The 22,338-nt window shown below is 49.8% G+C and overlaps 3 protein-coding genes across 11 annotated transcripts in view; 2 read left to right on the top strand and 1 right to left on the bottom strand.

Moving 5' to 3' along the window:
- The window catches only part of LOC311425839 (uncharacterized protein), a 329,482-nt gene that overhangs the window by 262,963 nt on the left and 44,181 nt on the right, over positions 1–22,338 (top strand). The window lies entirely within an intron of this gene.
- LOC311425795 (uncharacterized protein) overlaps positions 1–22,338 on the top strand; it is a gene marked incomplete at its 3' end in the record, with an annotated part of 311,807 nt that overhangs the window by 262,809 nt on the left and 26,660 nt on the right. The gene's annotated exons all lie outside the window — the stretch shown is intronic.
- Positions 12,306–21,850, bottom strand: LOC311425842 (olfactory receptor 14C36-like). Of its 2 annotated transcripts, XR_014686444.1 has the most exons (3): positions 21,663–21,791; positions 18,485–18,633; positions 17,035–17,139 (listed from the first exon to the last, which is right to left on the bottom strand). XR_014686444.1 is itself a non-coding variant. In XM_084501877.1 (2 exons), the coding sequence occupies exon 2, from the start codon at positions 13,303–13,305 to the stop codon at positions 12,391–12,393; it is 915 nt and encodes a 304-aa protein (XP_084358003.1). In that variant the 5' UTR covers positions 13,306–13,329; positions 21,663–21,850; the 3' UTR covers positions 12,306–12,390. The 2 variants fall into 2 exon arrangements, 1 of the variants encoding a protein (XP_084358003.1); XM_084501877.1 differs by lacking the exons at positions 17,035–17,139; positions 18,485–18,633 and adding an exon at positions 12,306–13,329 and having other exon boundaries at positions 21,663–21,850.

Here is a 22,338-nt window from a genome sequence, read left to right on the forward strand (position 1 = left end):
ATAGCAGACTGAGTTCCAGTGACCTGCCCCTTCTTCCAAAGGTCATAAACCCTCTTTCTGTTCCTGAGATCTAGCCTCAACTCTCTGTTCAGCCAGGCCAGTCTTATTCCACGCCGGCTTCTTTTGGTACATGGGAACAGCCTGCTCCTGTGCCTTTAGGATTTCTTTCTTGAAGAGTGCCCAGCATTCCTCCAGGACAGCCTCCCAAGGGTCTCCGCCAACCAGTCTCCTTAAAAATGCCACAAAGTCTATCTCGGGAGATTGACACTGGCCATGAGAAAGAAATATTACTCCAAGGACAATGTTGTGGTGCAACAGGTCCCCCAGAAGGAGACTGGATCCAGCCGTGGTTTTGTGTTTCAAGGAACCATCAGGGAGCACGGAGTCATTATCCATAAAGGCAGGAAGACGTTCAGGTGAGAGCAAGAAGGGAAAGAAGGTTGAATGTCTACATCCCACAGAGAAAGAGGCACAGGTTTGGGAATCCATAGGACAGCCTGGCGTGCAGAGGATCAAGGGCTGTGGCAAGGCTAAAAACCCCAGTAGAGCCAAGGTCTTTGTCTCCTTCTCTATGGCTGCTGTCTGTGCCACTGAGCCTTATGAGACGACATCTTAGCTTTCAAGCTCTTGGGCCTCATTGCCTCCTCACCCACACCTGCAAACCAGGAAAGTGTCGTACCATTCTCCTGCACTTGGCAATGTGCATCCCCATATCATATTGCCCTAGTAAGAGCACACAGACACATGTGAGGGACAGGATCTCCCTTCCCAGGGGCCAGGGGTCCAGGCTTGGCCATCATGCTTGGTGAAGCACATCAACGTTTTCTAAGCATCAGAGCCACTTTAACATTGCCTTTGTCTTCTTGTGATCGCTTCCTCCAATTTTCTGCTCTAATGAGCTCCAAGGGAGTCTTTGTCAGTAATGGCCCTCAGTGGGACACTCCAAGAAACTTGGGAGTTTGCATCTGACTTGGACTTGAGAGATTTCTTGAAACTCCTCTCCGTGCCTGAGGTTCATGGGGTCATCACCAAACACACCAGAGGAGTCATTAAAATGACCTGGGAGCAGACTGAGCGTCTGCTCATGAGCTGGGCTGGGCTCCTGGGACAGAGAAAATTCCTGGCAAGTGGGCTGGGCACCTCTTAAGAGGCAAAGCTCTGCCCAGGAGCAGCTCCTCTGCAAAGGGCAGCAGGGTTGGGGGCACTGCCTGCAGGTGAGAAGGGGAGAGGAGAGAGTGAAAGAGAGGTTAGGGGCAGGCTGGAGTGGGTCGATGTTGAGATGTCGCTAGAGGAGAAACCATTACAACCATTACCACCCTTGAGACGGTAAACCTCTGGCTACAGGGCTGTAGCTGCTCCTGGAAGGGTCTACAGAACTGTGTGTAGCTCAGACCCCATCAGGTATTTCAGAAGGACTGCCAGGAGGTCTTAGTAGAAACATGTAAAGGGCTGAAGCTGGGGGTGCAGGCAAGGGTGCCCAGGGCGCTGTGGGGAGAAGTTGTGGGTGGAAGGGGCCCCCCAGGCAGGGCAGGGTCCTGCTGCTTTCCACAAGGTGTTCTGTGTCTCTACTCACATTTGTTATTCACTGTGGTGACAAGGACGTTCAGAGGATGTTCAGAGCACCTCTCACATGAAGACAAGCTGAGTTTTCCAGCCTGCTGTAAAGAAGGTTCTGGGGAGACCTCATCGCAGCCTTCCAGTACCTAAAGGGGACCTACAGGAAAGCTGAGGAGGGACAGTTTGTCAGGGGGTGTAGTGATAGGGCAAGGAGTAGTGGCTTTAAACTAAAAGAGGATAGATTTGGAGTAGATATAAGGAATAAATTCTTTGCTCTGATGGTGGTGAGTCACTGGAACAGGTTGCACAGAGAAGTTGCTGATTCCCTCATCCCTGGGAGCATTCAAGGCCAGGTTGGTGGAATTTTGAGCAGCCTGGTCTAGTGGAAGCTGTCCCTGCCCATGGCAGGGGGGTGGAATTATGTGGTCCTTCCAACCTAAACCATTCTATGATTCTATGACATTTCTGCTGGGTGCTCTTCCCTAACCCCCTTTCTAGGCATTGCCTGGAAGGGAAGGGCGCTGTGCTTTCAGTTTTCTACTCTTGATTCCCTTGTTGGGGGGATGGAAAGTAAAACTTCAGGTGCTGAAAGCAAAGGATGGGAGGGGGGATTTGGACACCTCCCGGTCAGTCCTTCAGTGAACATGCTTTTCCCCCTAAAAGCCCCCCTGGTTTCCTGGTTAAGGCCATGGGGACCAAGACATAAGCTGCCTCCTCTGCCGTCCGAGCCCCAGCAGAGTAGATGCTCCCAAACATCCATCTGTCCCTCCCTGGCCTTGCGTCCCTCCCCTGGCAGGAGCATTGTGACAGTTCTCCTTCTCTCTCCACTCAGTTGTCCTGCTGCTGTTCTCCTTCTCAGGTTTTCTGGGGACAGAGAAGCTCGGCTGCAGCTCAGGCATGCTTCTTGCAGGTCCTGCCATGCAGAAGTCTCCTTGCAGTCAAGGTGTCCAAGTCCCCTCCTAACCTGTGGGGCTTGCAATGCAGTCCTTGGCTTCGCGATGAAGCTCACTTTCTATTAAGCAGAATTTTGGAGAAACACTATTTAAAATTGCACAGCTCCCAGCACTGCCTAGTTCCCTTTCAGGGGAACACCCAAGTATGACCATGAACTAGCTCAAAGAGTTGCCAGCACAAGGCAGTTGAGAGCAAGACAGATGGGGAGAGAGACTCTCCTCACTCTGCACTAAGATTCTGTCCCACTGCCTCCCAGGAATACCAATATAGCACTTGCAGGATGGTGGAAATGCCAAGGCTGTCTACCTGCAAAAAAGGCTCCTCAGGTTTGACCAGGGCAACAGGAACAAAAGAAACAAAACAAAATCCCCACAGCGTGGCTCTGCAGTCTGGTGAGTTGGGAGCAGCAATACTGCAAAGGTCTTTGATGTCATAAGCGTATCTAACCAGAAATCACTAATCACTGCTGGGTCCAATGTTCTTGCTGCAAAGCAGAATGGACTCCTCTAGAGCCCATAGCAGAGTTCCCTGCTCCCCACTGCACCCTCGGGAAACAATAATTCAGAGCTCCATCCAGGCAGTTGGATGAGGTTCTTTGTGGAAGGATGGAGGCTGTAAGAATTTGGTTAGTCTGTCCTCACTTGTCATTGACTTCTCCTCCTTGGACAGGAGCCCATGGTCAGAAAAATCAAATGGTCAACAGCAGCTCTATCACCGAGTTCCTCCTGCTGACATTCTCAGACACGTGGGAGCTGCAGCTCCTGCACTTCACACTCTTCCTGGGCATCTACCTGGCTGCCCTCCTGGGCAATGGCATCATCATCACAGCCATAGCCTGTGACCACCGCCTCCACACCCCCATGTACTTCTTCCTCCTCAACCTTGCCCTCCTTGACCTGGGCTGCATCTCCACCACTCTTCCCAAAGCCATGGCCAACTCCCTGAGAGACACCAGGGTTATCTCCTATGCAGGATGTGCTGCACAGATCTTACTGCTTCCTTTCTTCATCACAGCAGAGTGTTGTCTCCTCACGGTCATGGCCTACGACCGCTACGTGGCCATTTGCCAGCCCCTGCACTACGGGACCCTCCTGGGCAGCAGGGCCTGTGCCACCATGGCAGCAGCTGCCTGGGGCAGTGGGTTCATCAATGCTCTCCTGCACACTGCCAACACATTTTCTCTTCCTCTCTGCCAAGGCAATGCTGTGGACCAGTTCTTCTGTGAAATCCCCCAGATCCTCAAGCTCTCCTGCTCAGACTCCTACATGAGGGAAGCTGGGCTTCTTGTGGTTAGTGGATGTTTAGCCTTTGCGTGTTTTGTTTTCATTGTGCTGTCCTATGCTCAGATCTTCAGGACTGTGCTGAGGATCCCCTCTGAGCAGGGACAGCACAAAACCTTTTCCACATGCCTCCCTCACTTGGTTGTGGTCTCCTTGTTTGTCAGCACTGGCATGTTTTCCTACCTAAAGCCTCCCTCCATCTCCTCCCCATGCCTGGATCTTTTTGTGACTGTGCTTTATGTGGTGGTGCCTCCAGCAGTGAATCCTCTCATCTACAGTATGAGGAACAAGATGCTCAAGAAAGCTCTCCAGAAAATATTGGAACAAATGCTAGTTCAAGATCACTAATGTGCCCATCAGCCTTGTATGGGTTTCCAGGAACTCACAAAAATCCCAGCCTTTTTTTTTCTTTCTTTTTTTTTTTTTTTTTTGGTTTCTTTTCTTTTGTCGTTGTTGTTCCTTCTTTGTTATACCTGTGACTAGTAATTCCAATTAAATCATGTTAATCATCTAACTTCATCCTTATCCTTATACCTATAGCATTATTCCTGATCAACAAACCTTATATACATAAGGAACCAGGCGGCTTGGAAAACTACAGAAACCAGGAGAAAATTATCAGGTTTCCCTCTCACCTCTTCCCATCTCCTCTGGAGCTGGGGAGCAGCCCCAGCATTCAGGAGGGGCTGAGTGCTCTGAGCTCAGCTGGCACAGGGAGGAGCAGCCCGGGTGTCCTTTGGAGCTGCCTCTTGCTGCCCAGTGGGTTCTCCCTCTCTGCTGCCTTCCATCTGGGACTGCTGCTTCCCTGGAGCCATGGCCATGGACTGCAGCAGGATGTGGTCTTGTCAATACTGCTCATTTCACTGCAGGCTGCATTCCTGTGCATTTTGGTAATCTCTCGGGTCTCATGGAACTTGGTCATGGTCCTGCTATCTGTAGAGCACCATCCCTGGGGCTGCAGGCAAGGCTGTGCACCACTGCGTCAGAGCTGGTCTCCCTGATACTGTAAGAAAAGGGGCTCCTCAGGGCAGAGCCAGGAGACCGGACACCTCTTCCAAAGCTGGTGTCAGGAATATACCTTAGGAGTTGTCCCCTGGAAAGGCTTCCTGCTTTTCTGAGCATCTCCATGGATTGAAGGGGACAGGCTCACAGTCCCACAGTTGGACCTAGATGATCCTAAACGGTTCTTTCCATAAATAATAACAATAGTAATAGTAGTAATGTTAATAACAATATGTACAAAGCAGTTGGTGCGCAATGCCATTGCTCACCACTCGCTGACCGATGCCCAGCCTATCACCAAGCAGCTGTAAACCCCCCACCCAGCCAGCTGACCACATAATTGTTCAGCGTGACATGATATGGTATGGGATATCCCTTTGGCCAGTTGGGGTCAGCTGTCCTGGGTCTGTACCCTCCCAGCTCCTGCTGCACCCCCAGTCTGCCCACAGGCAGGACAGAGCAAGAAGCTGAAAAGTCCTTGGCTTAGTGTTAGCACTGCTCTGCAACAATTAAAACATCAGTGTGATATCAACATTATTCTCATCCTAAATCCCAGGACAGGGAGTTAAATAGAGGAAGCAAGCAAGCATGGGGCTAGGACATCTTGGTGGCTGAGGAGCATTAGGAGGTCTTTGAGAAAAAAATGGGCAAGTAGTGTGGAACTCATAAGCTATGGCAAATCCCCAGAAGACCAAAATTTTTGTTAGAAGGAATAGGTGGGTGGAGGTGCAAAAAGCTTGGAAGATGCCAGAGTGAGGTACGTAAGCACAGGAGTGGCCAAAGCCTGCAGGAGAACTGTTTGCAGACATGGGACAGCATGGGAGAGCCTGTGGTGTGGATGGCCAAGGGCCTTGGTGGGGCTGGGACTCCCCCAGCAATAAAGATGTCTTTGCTCATCTATGACTGTTGTCTTTGCAACCAGCAGGGATAAGGGGACATGCTTATCTAAAGACTTGCAGCCTCCTTGCCTCTTTCCAGTGTAATCCTGTTTCAGAGCGCATCCCGTCATGGCTTCATCATCAGCGGTGGCCCTCAGGGAAGCCACTAACATGGAGGTTTGTGCCTGCCTTCTTCAGAGGCTTCTTCAATCTTCCTCCAGCAGCTGCAGTTCAGGAACTTGGCACCAGAGAGCTCATGAAAATGCACAAACCCTAACAAGACAAGCCTCTGCATAACTTACCCTAATTCTTCTGCTCTTGTGTGGTTGATTAGGGAGTATCCATGACTATAGTCTAACCGAGAAGATTTCCAAAATAAAGAACAAGAAGTTTTCTTCTGTTTTCCTTTTTCTTTACTTTTCCACTTAGGGAATATGCAATCTCAACCATCTCCAATTCATAGTGATCCGGAGTGTTGCATGATGAAATCTGAATATGTCTTCACCCCAGCCCTCCCATCTGCCATTTCTCTGATCAGTCACCTGGGATTTCCATTAGTCCTGTTAAAATCACAGCTTTTCCCACCCAAGGCTTCCACTGAATGTTTCTGCACCAATTTGTACCTGCTTTGTTTGTGGAACTGGCTGCACATAGACACAGGGTTCCTCTGTCTTACCAGAACAAAAAGAAGGAAAAAAATGATAAAAAGAGATTTGATTACAAAATAAAATGCATTCTTCAGCTCTCTGTTAAGTCCAAGTTGCCTCTGCTGAAGTCCATTTTCAGCCATGCCCCACCTCAGTGGAAAATCTCCAGTGAGAAGTATAGGAAAGGACAGACAGGAAGGCAGGTAAAGAGCTGGCTGCAGAGGCATCAGGCAATAACAAGAAGAACAGCAATAACAATAAGATAATTACCAGCAACAGTTATCATATTATATTAGCAGCTGCTAAGGTCACTTCCTCTGATGGGGCAGGAAACCTCTGGTTTTGCAAGGCTTTCTTGCAAACTTTTCTCTCTTTTGCAGTGCAGCTGAGCAGAGTGATGCTGGGTGGTGGCATTGTTCTCTGCTGCCTGAAACTGTCCCTGCTACCAGCTGCTTCTCTGTCCCCATGTCTCCTCCCTGACCAGGCTCACAGAATCCATCCCACCCACTAAGCACTGCCTTAAAGACATCTTCTGGCATCAGAACACTGTGCAAAACACATTTCTTTGTGTGAAGAGACTAAGGAGATGCTCAGAAACATGCTAGCAAGAACTGGAGCCTCAGTGTCTTCTCCAGAATGGAGAAAGAAATTCCATCTCCCACTGCCCACGCAGCCATCTGAAAGGAGAAAATCCAAAGCAGACTCCTACATTTTCTGGTACACCCAGTTTTACATTCTTTTGCAGGATAATGTTCCTGCAGCAGGGAAGCCCCGCTCTGGAGCACGTCCTCCTCCACACTGCAGAAACCACGAAAGACACCCTGACAGGTTCTGCTCATGGAGAGATGTGCCCAGTCTAGGAGACACTTCAAGGAACTGCATTGTCCTGTGGCAAAAGATTTACAGCATAAAGGTCTGTGAAGATTCCTCCTGTGATGAGCTCATCTCTGCTCTCACCATCCCAACTGCCTTTATTCCCCTTCTGCCTTGCTCATCTTCCCTCTGTGCCTGCAGGCAGTGCCACCAGCCCTGCTGTGCCACGCAGAGGAGCTGCTCCTGGGCAGAGCTGTCTCTCTGCAGTGCTGCCCACTTGCCAGGAGCTCCCTTGGTCCCAGGAGCCTGACTAAGTTCAGCAGCAGAGGCCAAACCCGAAGCATGATTTTGCTGCTCCTCAGGCTCCCTGGAGATGTTCCATAGACCATAACCCTGTGGCTTCATCCCTTCAGCCAGTTCACAGTCCACCTCACTACCCAATCGTCCAGACCACACTTGTTCAGTTTAGCTGTGAGGATGCTGTGGGAGACAGTGTCAAACACTACTGAAATCAAGATAGACTGCATCCACTGCCTTTCCATCATCTGTCTACCTGCTTATGTTTTCATAAAAGGCTATCAGGTTGGTTAAGCACAGAATCACAGAATCACAGAATTTCTAGGTTGGAAGAGACCTCAAGATCATCGAGTCCAACCTCTGACCTAACACTGACAAGTCCTCCACTAAACCATATCGCTAAGTTCAACATCTAAACGTCTTTTAAAGGCTTCCAGGGATGGTGACTCCACCACTTCCCTGGGCAGCCTGTTCCAATGCCTCACAACCCTCTCGGTAAAGAAGTTCTTCCTAATATCCAACCTAAAACACTCCTGGTGCAACTTTAGCCCATTCCCCCTTGTCCTGTCACCAGGCACATGGGAGAATAGACCAACCCCCACCTCGCTACAGCCTCCTTTAATGTACTTATAAAGAGCGATAAGGTCGCCCCTGAGCCTCCTTTTCTCCAGGCTGAACAAGCCCAGCTCCCTCAGCCGCTCCTCGTAGGACTTGTTCTCCAGACCCCTCAACAGCTTCGTCGCCCTTCTCTGGACTCGCTCGAGCACCTCCATGTCCTTCTTGTAGCGAGGGGCCCAAAACTGAACACAGTACTCGAGGTGCGGCCTCACCAGAGCTGAGTACAGGGGGACGATCACCTCCCTAGCCCTGCTGGTCACACTGTTTCTGATACAAGCCAGGATGCTGTTGGCCTTCTTGGCCACCTGAGCACACTGCTGGCTCATATTCAGCCAACTATCCACCATCACTCCCAGGTCCTTCTCTGCCTGGCAGCTTTACAACCACTCATCTCCCAGCCTGTAGCTCTGCTTGGGGCTATTGTGCCCCAGGTGCAGGAGCCAGCACTTGGCCTTGTTGAACTTCATGCAGTTGAGCTCAGCCCATCGGTGCAGCCTATCCAGATCCTCCTGCAGAGCCTTCCTACCCTCGAGCAGATCGACACACGCACCTAACTTGGTGTCATCTGCAAATTTACTGAGGGTGCACTCAATCCCCTCATCCAGATCATTGATAAAGATATAAAGAGGACTGGCCCCAGTACCGAGCCCTAGGGAATACCACTAGTGACCGACCTCCAGCTGGTTTTAACCCCATTCACCACGACTCTTTGGGCTTGTCTATCCAGCCAGTTTTTAACCCAACGAAGTGTACGCCAGTCCAAGCCACGAGCAAACAGTTTCTTGAGGAGGATGCTGTAGGAGACGGTGTCAAAAGCCTTGCTGAAGTCAAGGTAGACCACATCCACAGCCTTTCCCTCATCCACCCAGCGCGTCACTTTGTCATAGAAGGAGATCAGGTTCATCAAGCAGGACCTGCCTTTCCTAAACCCATGCTGACTGGGCCTGATCACCTGGTTGCCCTGCAAGTGCCATGTGATGACACTCAAGATAATCTGTTCCATGAGTTTCCCCGGCACTGAGGTCAAACTGACAGGCCTATAGCTTCCCGGGTCTACCCTCTGGCCCTTCTTGTAGATGGGCGTCACGTTTGCTAGCCGCCAGTCAACTGGGACCTCCCCCGATAGCCAAGACTGTTGAGAAATGATGGTAAGCAGCTTGGCCAGCTCCTCCACCAGTTCTCTGCGTATCCTCAGGTGGATCCCATCTGGCTCCATAGACTTGCGTACATCCAAGTGCCATAGCAGGTTGCCAACTATTTCCTCATGGATAGTGAGGGCCACATCCTGCTCCCCATCTCCTTCCACCAGTTCAGGGTTCTGAGTATCCAGAGAGCAACTGGTTTTGCCGCTAAAGATTGATGTAAAGAAGGCATTAAGCACCTCTGCCTTTTCCTCAACTTTTGTAACTAAGTTCCCCCCCGCATCCAGTAAAGGATGGAGATTCTCCTTGGTCCTCCATTTTGAGTTGATGTATTTGTAAAAACATTTTTTGTTGTCTTTAACGGCCGTAGCCAGATTGAACTCCAGATGAGCTTTGGCCTTTCTAATTTTGTCCCTGCACTGCTTCGCAACATCATTATAGTCCTCCTGGGTGGCCTGCCCTCTTTTCCAAAGATTATAAACCCTCTTTTTTTCTCCTAATCTCAAGCCACAATTCTCTGTTCAGCCATGCCGGTCTTCCCCACTGGCTCGTCTTTGGGCACGTGGGGACAGACCGCTCCTGCGCCATTAAGATTTCCTTCTTGAAGAGCTCACAGCCTTCCTGGACTCCTCTGCCCTTCAGAAACGCCTCCCAAGGGACTCTGCCAACCGGTGTCCTGAACTGTCCAAAGCTGGCCCTCCAGAAGTCCTATACAGCAGTTTTACTGTTTCCCTTCCTGGCTTCTCCAAGGATGGAGAACTCTACCATTTCATCGTCACTTTGCCCAAGACAGTTTCCAACCACCACATCTCCCACCAGTCCTTCTCTGTTTGTGAAGAGAAGGTCTAGCGGGGCACCTCCCCTGGTAGGCTCACTAACAAGCTGCATCAGGAAGCTATCTTCCACACTCTCCAGAAACCTCCTAGATTGCTTTCTCTGGGCTGTGTTGTGCTTCTAGGATATATCTGGGAAGTTGAAGTCCCCCACAAGAACAAGCGCTGATGATTTCACAACTTTTGTCAGCTGCCTGTAGAACTCCTCATCAGTCTCCTCATCCTGGTTTGGCGGTCTATAACAGACCCCGACCAGGATGCTTCCCTTGTTGGCCTAACCCATAGGGACTCAACCCTATCATTCCCAGCCTCAAGTTCCACGACATCAAAACTCTCTGAGCCACACCACCACCCCTTCCATGCTGCCTGTCCCTTCTGAAGAGCCTATAGCCAGACATTGCAGCACTCCTGTCATGAGAGTGGTCCCACCACGTTTCTGTGATGGCAACCAAGTCATAGTCTGCCTGAGCATGATGGCTTCCAGCTCCTCCTGTTTGTTACCCATGCTGCGTGCATTAGTGTAGATGCACTTCAGTTGGGACATTGCCTTCTCTCCCAGCCTTGCCATTGTTCCCCCTGGCACAGCTCTAACAAGCCTTGTTTCAGCCCTGTCCCCCTTCTTACCTAGTTTAAAGCCCTCTCAATGAGCCCCACCAGCTCCTGGGCTAGGATCCGTTTTCCTCTTAGAGATAGGGACCCGTCTGCGACCATCAGGCCAAGTGCCAAGTAAAGCGCCCCATGGTCAAAAATAAACCAAAATTTCTGTGTTGGCACCAGCCTCTGAGCCTCGTGTTTATCAGGTGGGCTTTCCGTGTCCTCTCTGTACCACTCCCTGCCACCGTAGGGATGGACGAAAACACCACCTGTACTCCTTCCACTCCTTCCACTAACTGTCCCAGTCCCCTAGAGTCCCATTTGATGGTCTTCAGGCTTCTATCTTCAATGTCATCACTGCCAGCCTGGACTATCAAAACAGGATAATAGTCAGAGAGGTGAACCAGGTTGGGAAACTTTCTTGCAATGTCCCTAACCCTGGCCCCAGGGAGGCAAATACAGATACAGCTGGATGTCCCAAAGCTGCGTGTCCTGATATCCCAGCTCCTCTCGCTGCAGTGTCTAGAGGAGTCACATCGTCTCCCTGCCCATGCTCACAGCCCCTGGGGCACAGCAGGGACCCTGCTCTGCGCCACAGCCCTGGGCTCTCCTGCCCTGCCACAAGTCTGTGCTCGGCCCCGTGCCACACCTGAGGTGCTGCAGCCCAAATGTGCACAGCCAGGACGAGCTGGAGCCTCATGGCTTGTCCCAGAACAGTGATGATTTTGGGTGAAGGGACATCGGAATTTGGATTAAGGGGTGTGATCACACATCTTGGCCACCTGCGGTGCTGAAGTGGAGGGATGCAGGCTCTGCCAGAGAGAGTGTCAGGGAAGATGAGAAGGTGAAGGTGAAGCTCAGATGCATGGAGCTGCTTTATGCAATTGACAACAGATTGGGTTAGCTTTTGTGATTGAGGAGGAGAGGGGCTCCCTTCCAACCAGATCCTTTCTACAATTCTATGACCCATCGTGTCAATGAACACGCTGGCCCCAACTATCCCATCCTCATCTACTCCCCGTGTAACAACCTCTGCAACCAAGTAAAGGGACGGGTGAAAGTTCCTCCCTCTCTTGTGAGAGGTGCTGAGGCACCCATCTCCCAGCCTGATCTTGGGAATGCCCAAGAGAGGTGTGTTGCCTACCAGGGGCTCGTATTAGGAACGATGCAATGAGTCTACCAAGCCTTGTTCTTCGCTCAGACTACTATCCACTGCTGCTCTGCTGGGACTCTCCCTCCACCTCTGCACACAGGCAGAGAAAGCCCCAGAAAAGGGCTTACAAGGGGAATGTCAGACCAACAAGTCACTTAAGGGTCCTTTATTTTGTTTAAATTCACCAAGACTCCTCATGGACGGAGTCTCTGGACTCCTCTAGACAGCCATGCACTGAATGAGAAACGGGATGAAGAATCAGAGACTCACAGAATGTTTTGGGTTGGAAGGGACCTCTAAAGAGCATCTAGTTCCAACCTCCCTGTCATGGGTAGGGACACCTTCCACTGGACCATGTGGCACAAAGTCCCATCCAGCCTGATGATCTCAACATTTCCAGGGAAGATGCATCCACAACTTGCTAAGAGGCAAAATCCTAATGACATTTTAGTGGACAGTGTCAGGAGAATGAAACCACAGATAAAATAAACACTGAAACCAAAGCAAAATAAAGCCAGAAATGACAATACCCAGAAATACATTAGAATAGGAGCTGTGCCTTTAATGAGCCACGTTATGTGTCTAATGCAGAAGTTGGGAAGTTCATTCCTTCTGAAAAAAATTATTTCATCAGTTTCCTGAGGGCATCCTTAATCTCCTGGTTCCTCATGCTGTAGATGAGAGGGTTCATTGCTGGAGGCACCAATGAGTACAGAACTGCCATCACCAGGTCCAGGGATGGGGAGGAGATGGAGGGGGGCTTCAGGTAGGCAAAAATCCCAGTACTAATAAATAGGGAGACCACGGCCAGGTGAGGGAGGCATGTGGAAAAGGCTTTATGCTGACCCTGCTCAGAGGGCATCTTCAGCACAACCTTGAACATCTGCACATACGACAGCATAATGAAAACAAAACAACCAAAGGCTAAACAGACAATGACCACAAGAAGCCCAGCTTCCCTCATGTAGGAGTCTGAGCAGGAGAGCTTGAGGATCTGGGGGATTTCACAGAAGAACTGGCCCACAGCATTACCATAGCAGAGAGGAAGAGAAAATGTGTTGGCAGTGTGCAGGAGAGCATAGAGGAAACCACTGCCCCAGGCAGCTGCTGCCATGGTGGCACAGGCCCTGCTGCCCAGGAGGGTCCCGTAGTGCAGGGGCTGGCAAATGGCCACGTAGCGGTCGTAGGCCATGATGGTGAGGACAGAATACTCTGCACCAAAAAAGAATAATAAAAAGAAGACCTGGGCAGTACATCCTGCATAGGCAATGGCCCTGGTGTCCCTCAGGGAATTGGCCATGGATTTGGGAACAGTGGTGGAGATGCAGCCCAGGTCAAGGAGGGCGAGGTTGAGGAGGAAGAAGTACATGGGGGTGTGGAGGCGGTGGTCACAGGCTACGGCGGTGAGGATGAGGCCGTTGCCCAGGAGGGCAGCCAGGTAGATGACCAGGAAGAGCGCGAAGTGCAGGAGCTGCAGCTCCCGCGTGTCTGCGAATGCCAGCAGGAGGAATTCAGTGATGGAGCTGCTGTTGGACATCTGCTGTCTCTGGGCATGGGGGACCTTTACAAGGAGGAAAAAACAATAACCAGTTAGGAGAGGTTCCTCTGAAAAAATCCTATGCCATTTCTCACAGAAGTCTCCCAAAGTACCTCTCTCCTTTCAAAGACCTTCTTGTGGCTCCCTTGATTAACTGTAGCATGTGCTGGCTGAGGTGGGCAGAGGGAGCAGGGATTCATCTGTGGGTCAGTCCTGTACAGCAGTAGGTTTATGGGAACATGGGGTGATCTCAAATTAAATCCACTTACAATATCAAAGAGCTTCTCAGTGTTCTTATTCCCAAATCACCCAACAGAAGGGCAGAGCAGAACCTGAGATGAACCTGGGTACTGCTGATAGCAGGGGATTCCCGGTTCAAAGCACACACCTCCAAACCCCTCACCCTGTCTTCATACTCCACTTCCAACCACCACGAACAACAAGGGCTTATTTCAGTTCCCTTCATGCATCTCCCCAACAACATTTCTGTGGCCTTGGCACCTCCACTGATTCTTCGTGGCTTCCAGCATCACAATCACTCTAATGGAGAACTGTGTCCATTTGGGACGGATAGGATAGGATAGGATAGGATAGGATAGGATAGGATAGGATAGGATAGGATAGGATAGGGCAGGATAGAAGAATCAAATTGAATCAAATCAAATAGAATAGTTCAATTGGTAGGGATCTTCTAGTCCAACTGCCTGACCTCTTCAAGGACCTTTTCAACCAGAAGTTAAAGCCATTTATTGAGGACCCTTCCAGCCCTTTTACCAGCGTTGTTGCCCTCCTCCAGACTCTTCCAAGGACTTTTTTTGTACAGTGGAGACAAGGACTGCACATAAAATTCAAGGTGAGGCTGCTCTAATGCTAAAGGTAGTGGGACAATCACCTCAACTGAGCGGCTCTGCTGTGTTTAATGCATCCTAAAATGCATTTTGTGCTCTTCACCATGAGGGTACATTGCTGACTCACAGCCTGCTGTGAGCCTGCTGTCAACCAGCACTCCCAGATCCCTTACTGCTGAGCTGCTCCCAAGAAAACTGAAAGCACGGAGTCTGTCTTTATCAGGTAGCCCCTGAACAGCTGTGTGCACCAGAAATGTCACTGCAGCAAATTACAAACGCAAGCAGACTGCTGACCAGACTGTAGGCAGCAGCATGACCCTGCCCTGCCCTGCCAGGGGGCCTCCTTCCACCCGCAGCTTCTCCCTGCAGCGCCCTGGGGACCATACTCTGCACCATAGCCCTGAGCACCCCTGCCTGCACCCCCAGCTGCACAGCACTTCACACTTTTCCACTTAGAGCCTCTGGGCTGGGAGTCCTCAAGAAAGGTCCCAAAATCTGTGGGCTATGCTGCCCTTTGGAGATCCTTCCAGGAACTGCAGCAGCATCGCCCTGCAGCCAGAGACTTACCATTTCAAGAGCTGTGATGTTTTTCCTCCAGTAAGCTCTCTTCATCCTCCCGAGTGCCTTTAACCTTTCTCTGCCTCCCTCCCCTTCCCTTATCCCCTTGGGACCCCCAGCCCTGCTGCACCATGCCGAGGAACTGCTCCTGGGTACAGCTGTGACTCAGCAGAGCTGCTTGCTTGCAGACAGATCCCTCCATCTCAGGAGCCCAGCCTAGCTCAGCAGCAGAGGCTAAGCCCAATGCATGACTTTTGCTGGCCCCTCGGGCTCCCTGGAGATGTCCCTGGGGCTCCAGGGATGACAACTCCTGAAAAGCAGCAGGGTCACCCCTGGGGAACATGATTTGAAGCAGACTGAAGTAATCACCAACTGCCCTGCCCTAAACAAAGGACAGAGACTGGTTCCAGCAGCATGATTTGTGCTACCAGAGCACGAGATGTCCTGGTTCACCTCTGAACACCCATAATAAAAGGATAGAGAAACAAAGGGAGGCTTCTGTGGTTTCCCTTGGTCAGGGCAGTGATTCAACTGAGGGAATGCAGGCATCTTCATTGAGCAACCTGACCTAGTAGCAAGTATCCTTGCCTATGGCTGGTATGTCAGAGCTAGATGATCCTTAAGGTCCCCTTCAACCAAAATCATTCTATGATTCTAGGATCTCATCCCAAATTGGAAGCCCTCAGGCTGAAGCAGGATTCAGCTCCCCCATGCATCCTACACACCCTACATCTGGGATTGCTCTTGGTTCAGCTCAGGTAGACACAAAGTAATTGCTAGTGTGGGCTCTGAGCCCCTGGGCTTTGTTCAACCTGGGGGAACAAAGCTGGTCCCACACAGACGTTTGGTGATGGCTCAGGTGCCAGGGGAGATCAAAGACGTGTGCCAGTGTTTGCAGGCTCTGATGGAGAACTTTTCTGAGCATCAGCTGAGGGCCAGACAGGGAAGGGGGATGTCCTTGGCTGCCCACAGGGACACCAGACTCGTATATGTAGGACACCTCCGGATGTGCCTTTATCCAATATCTCCTCAAAGCATGCAGAGCTATTGAGCTGACCAAATGCAGGAGAGGTCCAGAAAGACTGCTCAATTCCCTTCCTGCTCTCCAGCCTTGGACACAGCAGGGTTTGCTCTCTTTGTGGTGCTCTCCTTTGCTCTTTATGCTGTGATTTGCCAAACACTCAGCATGTCTAAGCTCACAAGCAAACCTTTTGCACGCATGTGATCCTGGGCCGTTGTAAACCATGTTTCCTTGTCACAAGTCTGTACTTGGACCCAGAGCCACAGCTGAGGTGCCCGGGGCTGTGCCCAGCACATTTCTGAAGGGACTCTTCTAGTTAACAGAAGGTGCCTCCTGTTTGAGTTTTTGCTTTCCTTGATCTGGGCTTCAAGTTTACTCTGTTTCATCTGGGTGGCGATGTAAAAACATCTCTCCCAATTAGGGAATGGGCTCAGATACACAAACTGTTACTCTGAGCTTTACCAGGCAAGTGCCTGCACCACATGCCAACCTCCAGACAGCACCAGCATCACCTTTCCAAGCTCATCAGAGTTTGTGCATCTGCCCTTTAGCTCCTGCTCATATGAAGAGGTTGCTCCATGAGATGATTGAAATGCCGATGATGAGCTCAATAGGACCAGGTCTGTGAGCATGGACAGGGTGTAGATGGGGGGATCACAGAATCATTTAGGTTGGAAGAGACCTCCAAGATCAGTCCAACTTCTGACCTAATACTAGCAAGTCCTCCACTAAACTGTATCACTAAGCTCTACACCTAAATGTTTTCTAAAGACCTCCAGGGATGGTGACTCAACCACTTCCCTGGGCAGTCCATTCCAATGCCTAACAACCCTTTAAATAAAGAAGTTTTTACTAATATCCAGCCTAAACCTCCCCTAGATGACAGCAGAGATAGACGGGGGGTTCCTGGCAGTGCAGACAGTGGTGCTGGAAAATGATCTGGCTCTCCCATTGAGCGTCCTGACCTTTAGGGCAACCACCCTCTGGTGTTCTTAGAGGCACAGTGCTGCTGCTCAGAAGGGCACAGCTCTCCCATAGAACCCCTGAGCTATCAGAGAGCAATTTTGAGAAACTGCAGAGAGGCTAAGGTCATGAGCATGCTTCTGGGCAGCTTCAGATGTATGCCGCTGACGCGAATCCTGTTGTCCTTGGCTGTCACAAAGGGATGAGACTTTCCCTGGGTGTAGCACCCACACAGTCCTTGGTCTGCTCACTGGAGTCAGGAGCCAAGTCCTTCCCCAGCAGGGCAGGTCCATCCTCCCATGAACAGGGTGCTGCAGAACTGAGGGCTGCTTGCAGTTCCAGCTCACCCTTGTCCTGAGGGGATCTTTCAAGAGGATGAAGAAGGCAGGGACTACACTCTCAGGAGGGAGCTTTTCAGAAGCTGTGCTTTCAATTTCCTAATTGCTGAAGGGAAAAAAAAGAGAAACGAGAAATTATTTGCACAAGAGACAGACTGCAGACAACTCCAGCTTCCTCTTTCCATCCTTGTCAGATTAGGTCTGGCCTCCCCCTGATAAGCTGCAACCACAGAGATGCCCTCGGACAGTGCCATACAAGCAAGAGGTGCCCATAGGGCAGAGCTGAGTGCAGCATGTGGGGAGGGGGGGGGGGAGAGTCTGTGAACACTGGCACCAAAGAGATGGGGGGCAGAGGAACATCTCCCAGGGACAGCTCCATACAGCAGAGAGGTGGTCAGAAGGAGAGGAAACTCCTAAGAGCAGCATTGTGCCTTGGGGACTGGAGCACCACTGTGTCCTCTCCAGCATGGATGCCTTCCACTGAACAAGACCCCCTTGCCTCTCCTCTCCCTCTCAGCAGGGTCTTCTGCCCTCATGGCCACGATGTTGACCTTGCAGCTGGGAATGCATAAAGTCTGAAGAGGGTTCAGAGGAGGTCTACCAAGACAGGGGTAGGCATCATGTGTGGAGGCCAAGAGGCCTGGGCTTCCTAGGCCTGGCGAAGCACAGGCTTGGCACAGTGTAGTAGTAGCTCCAGACAGCTTGAAAGTTGCTTTCAGAAATGATGGCACATTTTTGATAGGGGCATGAGAAAGGAAACCAACCATAAACTGCCATTTGGGAGGTCCTGGTCATGAGGAGAAAGAAATATCACTCCAAGGGTACTGCTGTGGTCACTCAGAGGGAGTCTGGATCAGCCCATGGCTTTGTGTTGCAAGAAATAGCCAGTGAGGACAAGCAGATGCCAGTAGAGGTAGGGAGATACTGTGGTGATGAAGTAGGTTGGGTGTCTACAGACTGCAAGGAAAATGGCACCGGCATGGGGCAGGGTAGGACAGACAACGGCCAAGGGCACTGGCAAGGCTGGAAGGCCCTGACAGAGCCAAGGTCTTTGTCCCCTTGGCTGTAGCTGTTGTCTGTCACTGAGGCCTATGAGAAGGCACGTTGTCCCCTTGGCCCTGGAACCTTGGGGCCTTCTTGTACCTCCCGGTGGTGTTGTACTGTTGTCCTTCACTCCGCATCACACACCCCACGTCCCACTGTCTCTTGAAGAGTCCTGAGTCATGTGTGGGACAGGAGCTCCCTTCCCAGAGCCCGGGCATCAGGCCTTGGCATCTGGTTGGATAAGGGCTTTACTCAGCATCAGAGCCACCTACATGTTGCCTTTGCCTGACTGGCATCACTGCCTCCAATTTCTGCTCTAACAAGTCCATGGGGAGGTTGTGTTGCTAATGGCCCTCAGTGAGACCCATTAACACTCCAAGAAACTTTACTGTTTCTTCTGGCTTTACCTTCTTGTTCAGCCTGTGCTATCTCCTCTCAGCATCAGAGGTCCATGGACTCAGCACCAAATACACCCTGGGGCTTGTTACAATACAGAGAGCCCTCATGTGCCTTGTTTCTCCCCATCATTTTCTTCAAGGATGCAGGGCTTGTACATCTAATTGGAGAGATTTCAGAAGGGTAGTTAAAGAGGCAGATTTCAATGAACAATTGAGAACAAGGGCATTTCCTTTAACTAATTTATTTATTTATTCAGTTTACTGACATTTCTAACTGATATTGATGCACAGGATCTCCTAAGGAGTTGTGGTCAGCTTGGAAAAGTAGTCCCTTGAGGCCAGACACTCTGTGGGCATCCTTGCTCCTCACCTCCCCAAGCGCTCCATTTCTCTCAGGAGCCGCCTGGGACTTGCAGCACTTCTCCTCCCATCAGACTTCTCCACTCAGGCCTGCAGCTGCATGTGACAGCTCCTTTGCACCAATTGCTGTCTCTTTTCCCCAGAGAACTGCCTGCACACAGGCACAGAAGGGATTCTCTCCATTGCAAACAAACAAAAGTTAAGCGCTATACAATTCAATAAACTTTAAAACATTCTCCTCAACTGCATGCCAGGTGCAAACTGCATCTAACGAGGTTCACCTGGCACAAGGGACAGCTGTACAAGAAACGTTTTACACAGAGAGATAAGCAAGGATAGAGATAAACACAATTAAGGCGTTCACTACAGAGTTCATTAGACTTCTAAAGGATGGCGATAGTTTTTATCTCCCTAAACTTTTATCAGATAGCTGGGAGGTGTCTGAATGAACAAAAAGCAAAGAGAGGGAGATTCTGGAGAGCGATGGGAAGAACACATGTCCAAGGAGTCTGCTGAAAAGACACCTTCAGACATAACCGCTTAATCGTTTTATTTAATCATTTAATATTTTGAACTACATGATCTTTAAGGTCCCTTCCAAGCCCAGCCATTCTATGATACCCAGGAGAGGTGGGAACACCAGAATGATGAGGGTGACTGGACACACAGCATAACAGACAATATTGGTAGTGCAAAGAGAGGGAAAAATCAATATTTCCTGTACAATAAGTGCACTTCTTGGTGATTTCCATTCCGGCATGGTAAGAACATATTGCCGTTCCATAAGCAGAACTCACATGTTTCAGGTAATGAAAATGTGCTCATATATACATGCATTTATATATATGCGTGTCCTGGTTTCAGCTATTATCGTTATTATTCTTATTTTCCTTTCTTTTCTGTCCTAATAAACTGTATTTATCTCAACCCACAAGCTTTCACTACTCTTTTTTTTTATTTTATTTTTCATTCTCTCCCCATCCCAAAAGGGAGAGAGGGGGGAAGGAAGAGGTGCGAGGATTGTGTGTTGCTTGTTCCTGTGTCCCTGTGACCCACATCTTACCCCAATTCTGAACATCACTTTCATATTCAAAAGAAAAAAAGTGGACAAAAAATCCACCTAAGGTCCCATACCCACCCTTGAAGATCCAGGATATTAAAGTAAAAGAAAGCAAATGCACACCTAAAAAAAAAAAAAAAAAAAAAAAAAAAAAAAAAAAAAAATTAAAACCTGAAATTTTAATGAATAAAAGGTCTTTATCTTAGTCTTTGTGGTTTGGTTTGGTTTTCCTTTTCATTGACATTTTCTAAATGTTTCTGTTATTATTAGGTTTATCAGGTTAAAAATAAGGTTAATAATAAGGTTAGATTAACCTTCCCTGCCCAGGAATGTCCATGACGCCTCTCAGTCTTTGCACAAAGCCAGCCACACTGAGGTATCGACCTCTCTGCATTGATGGAGGAAAGCAAGACAAGCTTCCATGCAACCTTCTGCTTTCCAGCTGAAGAGTCCTTTAAATGTGGAGACAGAGAAACCATGCTCAGCTGTCCTTTACCACCAGGATAGTGCGTGCATTTAGCTTCGGGTACAAAAGAAAGAGAAAAATGGCATCATCTAATAGAGGAGCAGAATGCAGAGAAAAAGAATTAAAACCCCAGAAAAGCCCCAAAAAGCTCCCTGCCCTCTGCCCGGCTGCACTGGTCTTACCTTGCTGGGCAGCTGACCTCCACCACAACTGTTCTCTCTCTTCCCATCCTCGGGAGAGGAAGGGAAGAAGAAAAGGAAAGAAACAACTCACGGGCTGAGATAAGGATAATTTAATTAGAGGAAAAATAGTTATTAAGGGAAAATTGTTACTAATTACATCATTTAAATAAAGGGAAGGAAAAAAAAAAAAGCAAAGGCCATGTGGAAGTGCAGAGGATAGAAATTTCTCTTATTACTAAGAGCAGAAAGGGCAGGTGAGTGCTGAGCTGCTGGTTTATTTTTTTATTTTTTTTTATTTTTTGTGCTCTCATGGATGCACAGACAACATCGCTTATTGGCTCAGCTCTGGCCAGCAGTGGGGCCCTAATGTAACATGGGGCAGTTTCTGCATTCTTGTCACAGAAGCCACCCCTATGGCCCCTGCTACCAAAACCTAGCAACGTAAACCCACTACACAGATCACCCAGGGGCTCTGAACCTGTCCCCCTCCATCCACAGAGAGCCCCAGAAGAAGCAGGAGGCCTCTTCAGGGAGCAGCTCCTGCTGACCGCAGCTTCGGAAGAGGCCTCCAGCCTCCTGGCCCTGAAGAGCCCCTTTCGGTACGGTGCTGCTAGCAAAGAGGCCAGCTGTGACACACTGGTTCACCTTGATGCCTCCTGTCTACAGCCCCAGGAATGCCACGGAACAGACAACAGGACTGTCACAAGGCACACTTAGTAGAAAGAAGAAGTTGAATAAATTACAGTATTTTTCACATACAGTATTATCATAATTACGAGAATCCATCAATCAATCAAACAAAAAACAAACAAACAAACAAACAAAACAAAACCGGCTTTGCTTCTTTGTGGTACAGTGGGAACCCTACAAGTCTGATGGCTACGTTATTGATGATGGGATAACACATATCCCAATACATCCCTGAGAGCATCCTTGATCTCCTGGTTCCTCATGCTGTAGATGAGGGGGTTCAGTGCTGGAGGCACCACCGAGTACAGAACTGCCATCACCAGGTCCAGGGATGGGGTCACGAGTCAGAAGGGGGCTTGGGCACCCTGTTCCCATGGACACATCTGTATGGCAGGATTGTATGGGTTGAGTCCCCTATCTCCATCCTACCTGAGAAGAACAGCACCTGCAGAGCTGGGTGGAGAGACAAGGAGAGCTGTTACAATGCTCCTGCTGGGGAGGGACAGATGGGCACTCAGGAGACCCTCCTCTCCTGTCCTGGACCCTATGGCCTTAAGGGGGCTCTCCTGGGTGAAAGAGGAGACCCATCAGTTTGTCTGGAGAAAGGCATGCTCACTGAAGTCTGACTGGGGGTCAGCAGCAGAGACCCAGCCCAAAACATCTCTTTTTCTGCCACTATTGTTCCATGGAGATGTCTCTGGGGCTCCAGGCGAAACCATTGTGAAAGACACCGACATAACCACTTATCTCAGCTGGGGAGAGACATTTCTTTCATGCAGTGTCATTGCTTATATCAAAGAATTATGTTTAAGAATGATCTTTCCTAGGAGGGATCCCCTTTACTGCTGCTGAGGAAAGAGATTCAACTGAGTCAAAAAAAAGCATTTAATCTGGGCTTGCCATCCTGGAGGTGGAAGGAGACAGCCCCCTCTCATGCACCACACAAACCCTCAAAGTGGGGTTCCTCTTGCCCCAGTTCAGGCAAGCACAAAATAATTACTTGCACTTGAGCTCCTTGTCTCATGTCCCATGCTAATTAATGGTGATGGAGAGTAGGGCCAGTTGTTCTGATGCAAACACCTGCTGACATTTGTGGAGCCAGTAT

This window comes from Aythya ferina (assembly GCF_964211825.1).
Source record: "Aythya ferina genome assembly, chromosome: 34".
NCBI lineage: Eukaryota > Metazoa > Chordata > Aves > Anseriformes > Anatidae > Aythya > Aythya ferina.